Source organism: Streptopelia decaocto, assembly GCF_964273445.1.
Source record: "Streptopelia decaocto genome assembly, chromosome: 1".
Taxonomy (NCBI): Eukaryota; Metazoa; Chordata; class Aves; order Columbiformes; family Columbidae; genus Streptopelia; species Streptopelia decaocto.
This window is the reverse complement of record NC_138663.1, coordinates 78,913,100-78,925,695: the sequence shown is the minus strand read 5'-3', so window position 1 is coordinate 78,925,695 and position 12,596 is coordinate 78,913,100. Positions and strand designations below refer to the sequence as shown.

At 39.8% G+C, this 12,596-nt stretch overlaps 1 protein-coding gene across 2 annotated transcripts in view; it reads left to right on the top strand.

The window, feature by feature from the left end:
• Positions 1-12,596, top strand: part of PDE3A (phosphodiesterase 3A) — a gene marked incomplete at its 5' end in the record, with an annotated part of 266,489 nt that overhangs the window by 233,728 nt on the left and 20,165 nt on the right. For both annotated transcript variants that reach the window (XM_082063703.1, XM_082063704.1), the window contains 4 exons: positions 4,792-4,903; positions 7,253-7,366; positions 8,788-8,987; positions 10,825-11,028. In XM_082063703.1, the coding sequence (XP_081919829.1) occupies positions 4,792-4,903; positions 7,253-7,366; positions 8,788-8,987; positions 10,825-11,028 (630 nt within the window). The remainder of the gene's footprint in view (positions 1-4,791; positions 4,904-7,252; positions 7,367-8,787; positions 8,988-10,824; positions 11,029-12,596) is intronic.

Genomic DNA, 12,596 nt, shown 5'->3' with positions numbered 1-12,596 from the left:
TTACAGAATGATAAATGAAACATAAGAAAAAACAGAGCTTTTTCAAAAACGTATAAACAACAGTTTGGATGAGCCAAAATTTGTTCTGGTTTTACATGGGTATCTCTTTACCAAGTTGTATGGAGTTCTGTGCCTCCCTCAACTGTCAGTAAAGCTCCACACTCTGTTTTCCAGAGTCTGCTTTTTGCACAGGTTCTGACCGTATTATGCATTTTGCAGCACCACAAAATGAGACCTGTGAAATAAATAGAGGTTTAATAAATAATATTTGTGATCAAAATTCAACTTTTCTATAACAGCTGTTTGTAATAACTCCCACTCCCTAAGAGCAGAATGTAGCAAGTTCAACCTTGTTCATGGAATACAGTTCTTTTAGGTCTTTCTTCCACCTGCTCAGATGTTTCTAAGAAAATTATTTTCAGAAATAAGACAGCTAAAATAAATAAATCTTTTTCTCCAGCCAAATGTATTGTCTTTTTCTTGTATAATTTTTAAATTCTGGGATATTATAAACAAAGGAAAACAAAAGCTCTACTAATTTATTCTCTGTATTTTGCCATTACATGGACTCATCCATTAAAAATAAGTAAATTAAAAAGCTGAATTAACTATGTTTGCCTTGCTATGTTAAATTTATGAGATGGAACAAAGCAGAGTTGACACGTGCCTCTAGGGAAGCATTCAGCTTATAAAGCAAATGCTGGCTTAGCATTTTGGAAGCTGCTTGAGATGTCTGTTTCTTCTTTTTGGAATGTTAAATTGATTTAGACATATAAAAAGATCCCAAACTAGTCAGCGGCCATAAAAGCATCTGTGCAAAGTACAGTGGAAAGCACTCTAAAGCACTAACAAATATGCATAATAGGGGTTAGAGAGGAATTTACATACAAGTCTCTCTTCAGAAAGCAACAACTCTCCAACTGAGCTGATGCTTCACAACAGGCCATAAAGCTAGATAATATCTTCAGTCACACTTAACACTCTTCTTACAGCTCCTGTAAAATGAAAATTTGTGGAAGAGAAACTCATTTGCTTTGGAAAGCAAATAAAGTGAAAAAGAATAGGCTAAAGTCAAGGTTTCTCTCTGGCTTTTATTACCAGTCCCATAGAGCTGTGAAATGCGGGTGGTGCTCTTGTGCTGTCAGTACACAGAGCATCATTGAGACAGGGTAGCGTCATTGCAATGGGTGGTGCCAAGCAGAAGGTTTGACCATCTCATCATCAGGCACAGCTCCTGCAAAGAGAGACTGCAGCCACGATACAAGGGAACGAGGGAAAATCTGTCCTTGAGGGATGGGGTATTCCCAGGATTGTCATAGTGGTCCTTGTGAGGAGTCATGTTTGTCAGAGCTGGAGATCAGGTGCCAACAACTTAAAACACACATTTGCAGAAAGCAAATGCAAGAAATAAAAAAGGAATGCAAGAGGGTTTCCTGCACACAGTGAGTAGGGAACCGCCAAGCTAAACTTTGCCTTTGTTCTCTGACAAGACCCATCTATGTGTGTCTGCAACACCCAGGAGAGGAGCGACATGTGAATAACCATCCCCATCCCCAAAAAACCTTCCATTAGGAATCATTTGGGGGAAGCATTTGTCCTTTTTCTGGCAGGGCCACCAGAAGTATCTGAGTTATAAAAATTTCATTCAGCCATGAGCAGTGGTTGCAGAGACAAGCAGGAGATGGGGGCAGGAAGATAGAGGCAGCATGGAGCACCCACTGCCAAGTGCCTGGCAGCTGTTGGCGTTTCCCTGGGCTTGTCCCTGGCAGCTGGGACCCCCTGCTCGACCCCTGGGACCATCACTGACGGGGGGCTCGTGAAGCAGCATGCAGTTTGGGGAGCAACAATTTTAAAATATAGAAGTGTGTAAAAATGGTTAATCCAGAGAAATGGATAAACAAAATCGCACAATTGTGCTTTTGTTTGGTTTTGTTTTTTTTTGTGGGGTCTTTTAGTTTGATTCGTTTGGTTTTGGTGGGGTTGTTTGATTTTGCTTGTTTTGTTTATTTATTTGGGGCTTTGTTTGCTTGTTTTCTTTTAATGAAAGAATTCCATTATTTGACTTTCTGGAAGACTTCAATGCCCCTTTTTTTCCTCTTTCTGAGCTGCCCTTACCCCTTCCTCCTCCCCATTTGTTGAGAAAGAGAAACAGAAAGAAAACATTACAAAAATGTCTGAATGACTTGCTTGGCTGTTCGTGCTTTCTAATGACCACAGAAAATAATGCCGTTTTACTCCAGGTCATGGAGAAGAGCTGTCATTCCTTTCCATCACAGGCAGCTTCACTTCTTTTCAACTGCTGTGGAATTCCACACAAACCTCCAGTCCAAGGAGGAGGAAAAACACGCTTTTAGAACATGCTGTATTTAAGATACCTGTCCAGTATTGGTAGTATAGACCAGTAAGATTTCATCCTGCAGAACAATATTTCTTTATGCTTCCTCTTTTTAGCCAGGGATATGTTGCTGGAAATACGAAGCTCACCATTTAGTGATTGAGGACTAGAGTGTCAAATACGTCATCTCTCTGTAGCTAAAAGTTTGGATCCTGCCTGATTTATTTCAGTTGTAGTTCCAGATAGATAAACAGAATTCTATGCAGTTTCTAATCCAAATTATGCATTAAGTCACTCTCTTCATTCTGCCTCTGTACAGGAGGTTCCCATGGGGTTTTCAGATAGTGAAGTTTTGCCTTCCACAGGCCCTGCCTTTTATTCTAAGCTTGTGTCTTCCAAAGCACTGTATGTAATTCAGTAGTTCCTTAGTTCCTTTGCTACAAAGAGCTTTTTGCTTTAGGGCCAACATCCATGGCCACAAAGCAAAATTACCATCAGCAATGACTCTTCTAACTGCATTGCTAGTGACACTAATACAGTTACGATGGGAACAGAGGTAAGAGGTGGGGCCACCAGCAGAACCCCAGCTGTTAGATACGTGTCATTAGAGGGGCATCCCAAGTCGTGTCAGACACCTCACTCAACCTGTCTCTGCAGTATCGCTGCCTGTTGCAATGCTTTGCCAGAGAGTGAGGTCACGTGCAGATTTTTCCTAGGCAATGACTAGAAGAGGAGGTGGGAGTAAGGCGGCAGTATCATTGAGGCTGCAAATTCATGTCCTTTTTTATTATTCTTACTGTAAAAATCCACAGTTGCAGGACATTTGAAGTTTCTGTTTATTAAACCTTAGATGCAGCTCCCAGGTCTCAATTTATATGCACAATCTAGGGAAAGAAATAGGTGTGGATAGCTGTTTGATTTACATTGAGGAATAAAACACGAAACATAATTTGTAGCAATTTCTTATCAGAATAGCACTCATCATTCCAAATATGCTTCAAATTGCTTAGCTTTAGGCACATCATTACCAGACAGATGGCATCAAAAGGACAGAATTTAGCTAACAGCAGTAAATAAATAAAGAAGCTGAAAGGCTTCAGGATCCAATTTGTGAAAGAAGTGAAAAGGTCAGGCAGCAATTTTACACTGTCCCATTGTTCTGTATGTCAAGTTCAAACTTGTCTTCCAAAGCATCCATTTTGTAGGTGCTGCTGTCTACATTTCACAGAATCACAGAATGGTTAGGATTGGAGGGGACCTCTGGAGATCATCTAGTCCAACCCACCTGCCAAAGCAGGTTCACCAAGAGCAGATCACACAGGAGTGTGTCCAGGCGGGTTTTGAATGTCTACAGAGAAGGAGACTCCACAACCTCTCTGGGCAGCCTGTTCCAGTGCTCTGTCACCCTTACTGAGAAGAAGTTTCTTCTCATATTCAGATGGAACCTCCTGTGCTTCAGTCTGCGCCCGTTGCCTCTCATCCTATTGTTGGGCACCACTGAAGAGTCTGGTCCCATCCTCCTGACATCCACCCTTGAGATATTTATAAACATTTATGAGATCCCCTCTCAGCCTTCTTTTCTCCAGGCTGAACAGACCCAGTTCTCTCAGTTTTTCCTCACAAGAAAGGTGCTCTGGGCCCCTAATCATCTTTGTAGCCTGCCACTGGACTCCCTCTAGTAATTCCTTGTCCTTCTTAAACTGGGGAGCCCAGAACTGGACACAGTACTCCAGATGTGGCCTCACCAGGGCAGAGTAGAGGGGACGAGAACCTTCCTCGACCTGCTGGTCACACTCTTCCTTATGCACCCTACTCATCTCTCCCGAACACCCCCCTCATTCATCCATTACATTCTCCCTTCCAGTAGACCTTCTCCTGTGTCTACAGTCATCTTTCCGTGTAGGAATGCTTGGAGCAGCTTTGCTTCCTAAGCTGCTTGCTGCCTCCCTCTGAAATCCCATGGAAGTCATTTTTGCCATTTCACTTCCAAAGTGGGGGAGAGGGAGAGGAAATAATGCATGGCATCCAAATGGTCCTCTCCTTTTGTTATTCCTTCATCTGTTCCCCCTTTTCCTGGGAACTGATTTTAATCATGGGTGCTCCTTGGAGAAGTTTGTAGGTAAATTTTTCCCAAAACACTGAAGACCCCTGGGTATCTTCCTTTATATGCGGATGTTCCTGAGGTGCCTGCAAAATTTGGGGGATCCATATGCCTGAAAGGAAAAAAAAAAACATCTGGAAAAGTGTAATGAAGGAATGAAGAGGACTGTTTGGTACTAATAACTCCTCTGTTTGGCTATGTAACCACATCCATATGGAAATGCAAATAGCTGCAGGTATAGCTGGATCAAATGTACTTGAGAAAATACTATCAGGAATGCAGGTTTTCATGGGGTAATTTGACAATTATTTTTATATCTAATTTTTAGAGGATGGTGGTTTTGTTTCTTTTTCAGGTATCATACAGGCTTTTTGAAGACATGGGGCTGTTTGAAACCTTTAAAATACCAGTGAGGGAATTTATGAACTACTTTCATGCCTTGGAATGTGGATACCGAGAGATACCTTGTAAGTAAAAATTCCCAGCAGAAAACAGTGTTTCCATAAAGTTTTGAGTATATTCCACATGCTTAGTTATGGAAGCCTTTCTTCTCTCATAGCAGCTACCTTTTTTCTTCTGCTACATTGCTAATAAATGGATGGCTCTCTAGTAATAGGCTGGTGTTGAACCACAGCCTCGTCTTTTTTTCATTGCATTTAACATCTCATGTTGTTTCATTCGTGGCAAATTCTGTGCAAGCCTGAAACCATATAAAGCTACTACAGGTACAAAGAACTGTTTCTTGATGATGCAAGTATACCCCAATGCCCTGACCAGAAGTTATTGAACCATTTCCCTCCCATAAGCAAACTGTATTTTTACACACTAGCAGTGCTATGCTACCAAAGGAGAAGCTTTATAAACCAGAAAAAAGTATGCCAAGGAGATAAGTGCATCCTGTTCTTCTGCAACTGCAGCTCAGCTGGTATTTTTCAGTGTGAATCATTTATTCACTGAAAAACCTGCTTTCAGTCATCCCCAAAGTAGTTACTAATTCAAATAAAATTTACCAAACTGCTTCAACTGCAAAAGAATTTTTCTTTTCCAGGATGAGGGAGCCAGTTATTAAGTCTTTTAGCTGATGGATAGCCCTTGTGTTGAGCAATGTAGAACACCCTGTTTTCTCCTGCCTCCCCCAAAAATGTCTGAAACATTGGTTTAATAAGTCATATAGTCTTTCTCTCAAAGCATTAAATACCAATTGGAACAGATACAGTGAGAGGGAGTGAAGGAAAGCTACCTCAAATGCCTTCCAGCCACGTAGTTCGAACTCTCTTCTGGGAAAGTGAGAGACCGAATTCCAAATCTTGCCTTGGTTTGAATCTGAGCAGGGATTTGAAGCAGCAGATTATAGCCTGAAGGGGTTATAGGTGGATGTCCCATAGTCTGTCCATCCTATTGGAGCCATTCCTCTTTTTTTTAACTGCTTTGCTATTTATAGAGTCTCGGGATTTTTTTTTTTTTTTTGATCTAGCCCTTCATTTCCTTGTTTTTTTCTTATGTTGTTTCATTTTAGTAAAGCAGAATATTTTGTTTAATACAAAATTAATTTACCTTCCAGTTTTTTCATTTCTGTGAAGGGGCAAAAGGTGAAGCAACTTGTTTGGGCTTAACCACTTTTTTCTTTTGATTGCTGAACTGAAAAAATGGGTTATTCACACAAAAGAATGGTGACTGTCCCAATTGGATTAAGTCAGCCTCACAAGAGGCTCCCCCAAGCTTTACTCCTGAGAAGAGCGTTTAGACCCCCTACGCAGGGGTGTCCTCTAGGTTTTGCATGAGGAGATCAGTGTCTCTGGAAAAATGTTCTTAGTACTTCGAGGAAGGCAGAGGAAATAAGACTCCTTCCTTATTTTGCTCTCTACTTAAAAAAAATCCATTCCTATGCTGCTTACTGTTTTACTGTTCAGAATTTCACACAGCAATCACTAACAAGTGACTTATATAATATTTTAGATCAGGTTTATATATTATAATTATATATATACTATATATACAACAATTATTATGAATATAATTAAAGGGAGGGTCACAGGGAAGACAAAGGAGACAAAAGAGGAAAGTGACAGGTAAATACAGGGTCTAAGTAGCATGACATCATGCTCACGTTTAGTGAGTAAGCAAAGCGATTCCAAATTATGACTACGGTAAACCTTTGTGTGGACTTGAAGGATCTGGTGACTTTTATCTCCCATTTCTGCAAAGAGAGCTTGTAGCAAGCCAAATTGCCAGACACAAGGCCTGAACTCTTTATCTCTGGCCAGAAAACTGCGGAAAGAACCTGGTTTAACTCTGTGGTGTACGCCAGGTTTGATATTTTGCAGTGCAGCTACTAGCATGGTACCTAAATTTGCTCAAGAAGAGTCAGGTAAGCGTTACCTGTCTTATATTTAGAAACTGGGTGAAATCTGGCTGAACTGGATGAGTTTTTCCCAGTTATTTCATTTGAATCAGAGGTTAACAGTGCATTTAACAAGCAAAAGACGACCACTGGAGTAAAGGATTGGAGCTGGTAGCACAGATCAGTCTCCTTGTTTAACATTTTCTTTGCAAAGTTTCCTACATTGCAGCTGCCTCTTCGTCACTGCTTTTTTTTTTCTTTCTGGAGTAGTGTGAGACATAGCATTGAATGCCATTGAATGTGCTTCAGCTTTAATGGAAAAAAAAAAAAGCTTTTTACAGAATACAGGTGTTTTTCATGTTTGTTTCTCTCTGCTCGATTGACTGCCAGATGGTACCCACTAGATGGTGCTGATTTCCCTCTGTTGGAAAAACCCTTCATCTTTAATAGCTGGGTCACTTGCTTTGTATCACAGATCACAACCGAATCCATGCAACTGATGTTCTGCATGCCGTTTGGTACCTTACTACTCAGCCCATCCCAGGACTCCCGACTGTGGTTAATGATCATGGGTCAGCAAGTGATTCAGGTATATTTAAATGTGCAAATATATACGCTGTGTTTTTAAAGTTTTTGTCATTAATTTTTTTGTTAGAAGGTCAGCAGTTGGGGATTGTGTGCAGTACTTGTTTTTATATAGACTTTTAATTTCAGTAGCAGGTTGGATGTTGAAGGTGTTAAGGTATGTTTGTGTAGCTCTGAAGATAATGGAATTGGTCCTCCAAAACCCAATACTTCACATCTAATGATGTGTGAATGCGTGTCTTTGTGGTCACCCATAACAACAGATGGTTGTAACCTTTTCATTTTTACAATAGCTTTTTTTTTTCTAGGAAAACTGAATTAGTAGTGCTTTTCAAAGCAGCTCCAGAAGCAGTTTAGATTTTTAAATCCTCAAACCCTGCATTGATTTTCTATTACAAAACCACTGGGACATGCCGGTAGTGCCGTGCACTTGCCACTGCTTAGCTGTCACAAAGTCTTCCTTCGACTTTCCTCACTGGCTCCAAAGAAAGAGACTTGTTACCATTTTGCAACTAGTTTGCAAGACCACTCATCTGCTGGTTTATGATTTTTCTTTACAGGAAACTGTTCTCATTGCAGCTTTATATTAACTTCTCCAGGTTCAGTTGTAGCAGCTAGAAGACCTGTCTATATTTCATGGGAGTTACTGGAAAAGCAGGAATTAGTGCTGCAGAAACCAATTCCACTTCTGCTTTTGTTGTTGCTGCTTGTGTGGCATTTGTGAAACTCTTCAGGATGTTTTGATGGGGTGGAAAATGTTTTTATTCCTGGAAGATTTTATTAGCAAGGATTGATGGAGACTTTATAGGTGAAGTGAAATGGGTGGAATGAAAGGGCTGGAGTTTTGGAGCTTTTTGCTGTTTGCTATTTGAAAGACATTGATCCATTGAAGCAGATTGAATTAGCAAAGCATCTCACTCAGTATCTGCCTGTGACAGGCATGTTCAAGCTGCTTCAAAAAGAGGCTGTCAAAAAAATCAGCAAAGATTTGAAGTCTAGACCTTTGGATTGGAAAACATAACACCGTAATTGATTTCATAAATACTAGTTCATGGCTTTGACCGTTAGTGTGTCATAGATTACATGGTGAAGCAATTAGAGGAAGGAATGGGAGGATCAGGTTACCCACGAAGCTACAGCGTGGCCATGAATCCATGGCTTGTTGCTAGCAACTTACATAGTTTGAGAATAGGCTTGGCTGGAAGATGCCCAGGTGGGATCAGAATTTGTTCCTTTTCAATTGTGTACCTTATTGCACTGAATCATGTGCACAGTATCAGAAATCATTGAGTCAGGGTGTGCTTACTGTTGTATTATGTATTGTAAACTGGCTTCTTCTCTTCCTGCTTTGTTGCTTCTATCTGTTTCGGTAAGACACTGAAAAAGTGGTAAGGATTTTTTGTTTATTTATTTATTTCTGCTCAGATTCTGACAGTGGAATCACTCACGGCCACATGGGTTACGTGTTTTCAAAGACATACACCCCTACAGATGACAGCTATGGATGCCTCGCTGGCAACATCCCTGCCCTTGAACTGATGGCTCTTTATGTAGCTGCAGCCATGCATGATTATGATCACCCAGGAAGGACCAATGCCTTTTTGGTAGCAACGAGTGCTCCTCAGGTAAATAAATCTTTGCCAGCATTGCTGTTAAGTTTGGAAGGTCTTGGGTAACAGCCTCTCTTTGCCAGCAGTGTCTGCAGCTTCTATTAAGCACAAGGGGTGTGTGGAAAATAATCTGAGTTTTACAGATGAAGAATTGAGTCCTAGCTAAGGTTACAGAGAAGTTGCTGCCAATGCTGGGAGCTGAATTCAGCAATTCTGAGTCTTAATTGGCTTAATTATGAGATCATCTCTCCTTACTTTACATAGCTGACCTGCCTGGCTTCAGCATACTGTTCTGAAAAACATTTCTATGGGCTGGGAAAAAAAAAAAAAAAAGATAGCTTAATGGTGAGAAGACAGGCAGGGATGCAGAAATTCTAGATTTACTCCCCAGCTTGGATCCAGCCTTTCTCTCTCATCCAGAGCAAGTGACCTGTACTTGCTCTGTATCAGTTTCTGTCTATAAACTAGAAACCAATACTTCCCATCCTTGCAACAACATCTTTCTGTGACTGAGAACTTTGATACTCTGGCCAGGTAAATAGATTAATAGAAAACGTATGCTATCCTTAAATCTGTTTATATGGAACGAGTGCTGTAACTTTGTGGTTGTAAAAATCAAGAAGGGAAATTAGATTATTAGCCTTGATGTATTGTTCCTATTTTGAAAATAAATTAATGTGAAAAACTTAAGTCCTCCTTTTTATGTTTTTGGTTTTTGATTTTGGTTTGCTGTTCATTTTTTTTTTTATTTGTTTGGGTTTCTTTTTTTTAATCTGATGTCACCCGAAGTTTGCAGAACTTGAATTTGGCATCTAGGTATTTTCTTCTTTTTTCACAAGAAGCAGTATCAGCATTCAGTAATTAAAGCGTTGATGTATTAAAAATTTGCTTTCAGGACTCAGGCGTGTGTAGCAGAATATATCTGTCTCAAGTGCTTACTCTGCACTTAGGCAAGGTGGACTGTAAAGCTGAGTTGTTTCAGCAACCTGTCCTCTGCGTTAAAGAATAGGTTCTCTACTTTAGGATAGGATTTAATTTTTTCACCTCCAGATGACAAAAAAGTATAATTTAAGTGAAAAGCCACGGGAACATATATGTATATATTTGTGTAAAAAGTTACAAAATTTGTATGTATTTTACATGTAAGCATATTTCCAAAAACTTTTATTTCCATAAACCAAATTGTCAAAAGACTGAATGCTGCTGAAGTGGAGATTTTCTGGATGGTTGTTGTCCCCTAAAGTCCATGTTCTAGATCTTTCTTTAGTTCCTGATTGGAATTGCTATTACTATGAGTATCATTTATCTTGTTTTGGTAAAGATTTAACCAATTTTGGATTGTAGCATTGAGCAATCCGTTAGGCTGTGTGTGTATTGTCAGGTTGCAAACTGGAATTTCACTTGTTTATGTGTTTGGAATCTATCCAATATGGACAGAATTACCCAGTACGAACACCAAACACAATAATTCCTGTTAGTGAGGTTAATTCTGAGAAACAGAGAAGCACAAACATAGATTATATTAGTCATTATTTTGTGTCTGGAAACAGAATAATCTGTTGTCATATAATACAGTTCAGTCAGGAGCCAAAGAACCTTGAGTATGAAAGACCCAGGTTTTCCAAATCAGTCTTCCAATAAATCTTTGCCATCACAATTCAGGTATTTGCTATTAATCCTGCCAAGATCATATATTTATAGTTCAGGAAGTTCTTTTAAAAAAAAAAATAAGTATTCAACCAAACCTCATCCACGCTCACACATCATCCCAATGACATTCTCATTTCTGCATTGTGATGTTTCTTTTGCTAAGAGGTTTCTCAGTGTTCAGCTGCCCACATTGCTTTTGCAGGCGGTGCTGTACAACGACCGCTCCGTCCTGGAGAACCACCACGCTGCTGCTGCCTGGAACCTTTTCATGTCAAGGCCAGAGTACAACTTCCTGGTCAACCTCGACCACGTGGAGTTCAAGCATTTCCGCTTCCTCGTCATTGAGGCAATTTTGGCTACTGATCTGAAGAAACACTTTGATTTTGTTGCCAAATTCAATGCCAAGGTAAGAAGATTGGTTCGGGTTTCTGGTGGATGATCAGAAAAGATTGTGGGGCTTGATAGCATCACAGTGAAAAAGCTAGAAAGGCTGCTGTGTCGCTCTTTCTTCTGAATGTCCTTTTGGCTGCTGTAAAACATGCTGTTGAATACTAATCAGGCACTTATGTTCCTTTTTACTTATTTAAATTTAGTGGCACAACTGCTTAGTCTTTTCAGAAAATGGTTTAAGGCTAAGGATATTATGGACTATTTGAATGTAAATCCCTATTACATCCTACTTTTCAATACTATTTACTGTTGACTGGCACTTTGGATCTATTAGCAAAGCACTCAGGGAAAAAAAATCAAAGGTGTTATCAAGTTTCCATAATGGCTAAAAATACTTAATGTAAATTTGTATTGATTTAATCGTACTGTTACTGTGGCAAAGCACAGAAATCATAACAATTTTGAAATTGTAATTTCAAATGCAATGAAAGCATGATCTTTCTCTCCTACTTTGTTTCAAATGGGTAAACCCCAAAGAAAGGTCACTAAAGATCTTTCTTGCATGCTCCGTTTCGTGAGTATAAAATCACAACCCTGGGAAACCATTTTCAAAAATTACTGTACAGTTTCAACCTAATTTATTGGAAATCACCACTTATCAAGTTACTTTATTAAACTTCATCATCCCTCAGAGCTGTTGGCATGTCACCTAGATGATACCTGCCTTTGGAGCTGTTACTCCCTTCTTGTTCCTGGTGAGAAACACACCAAGCACAATGTGTTTCTCATCCAGGACTAGGACATCCCAGCTGTTTTGGTGACATAGATAGAATGTTTTCTTGTGGTATTGCTTAGGATGGGCTTGTATCCTGAAATTTTGAAGCCTCCAGATGTATGACTGGTTTTGGTTTCCATTTCGCTGTAACATCTCTTTCATTGTTAGGCTTTAAGATGCTATAAAGAAGCGCCTTAAATTATGGTCTGGGATAGACAGAGAACTGATCTATAGATGCTTAAAAGTCTGAACTCCTTCTGCCTGCATCTCTGCTAGTCATGTCCCAAAACCTCTGGTAATATCAGAGGGATTTCTTTATGTCTTAATTTTGAACTCTGGAATCATTTTCACCTGCCTAATTTCCTCTTAGAGTATTGAACAGTATTGGCAGATTCTCATATATCAGGGTTACAATGACAATAAGGCATGGGCAATTTAGCCTGTCTGAATACATCCTTTGAATTTGACAGTTTGGACCAACACCTTCACTTCTGTGAACCTAAGTAGGGAATGAAAAAAGGCAGGCTAAACCAGTGATTACTGTGGTTTTGTCACAGAGATTAACTGTCTTAACTGTGGAAGAGGACAAGCTTGACCAAAGCAGTAGCTGTAAATTGTGGATATTGAAAACTAAATTTGTCTTAAATCTATCAGGCTGGACAACAGTAGGTGTAACCACTGTTGTAACCAAGCAAGGTGATACCTGAGACACTGCAGATAAATAGGAGAACAATCTGATATGTCACGTACTGTCAGCTCGCTATAGATTTCCAAGGACCTCTGTTAACCTCCTTCTCTCTCCTTGTTGC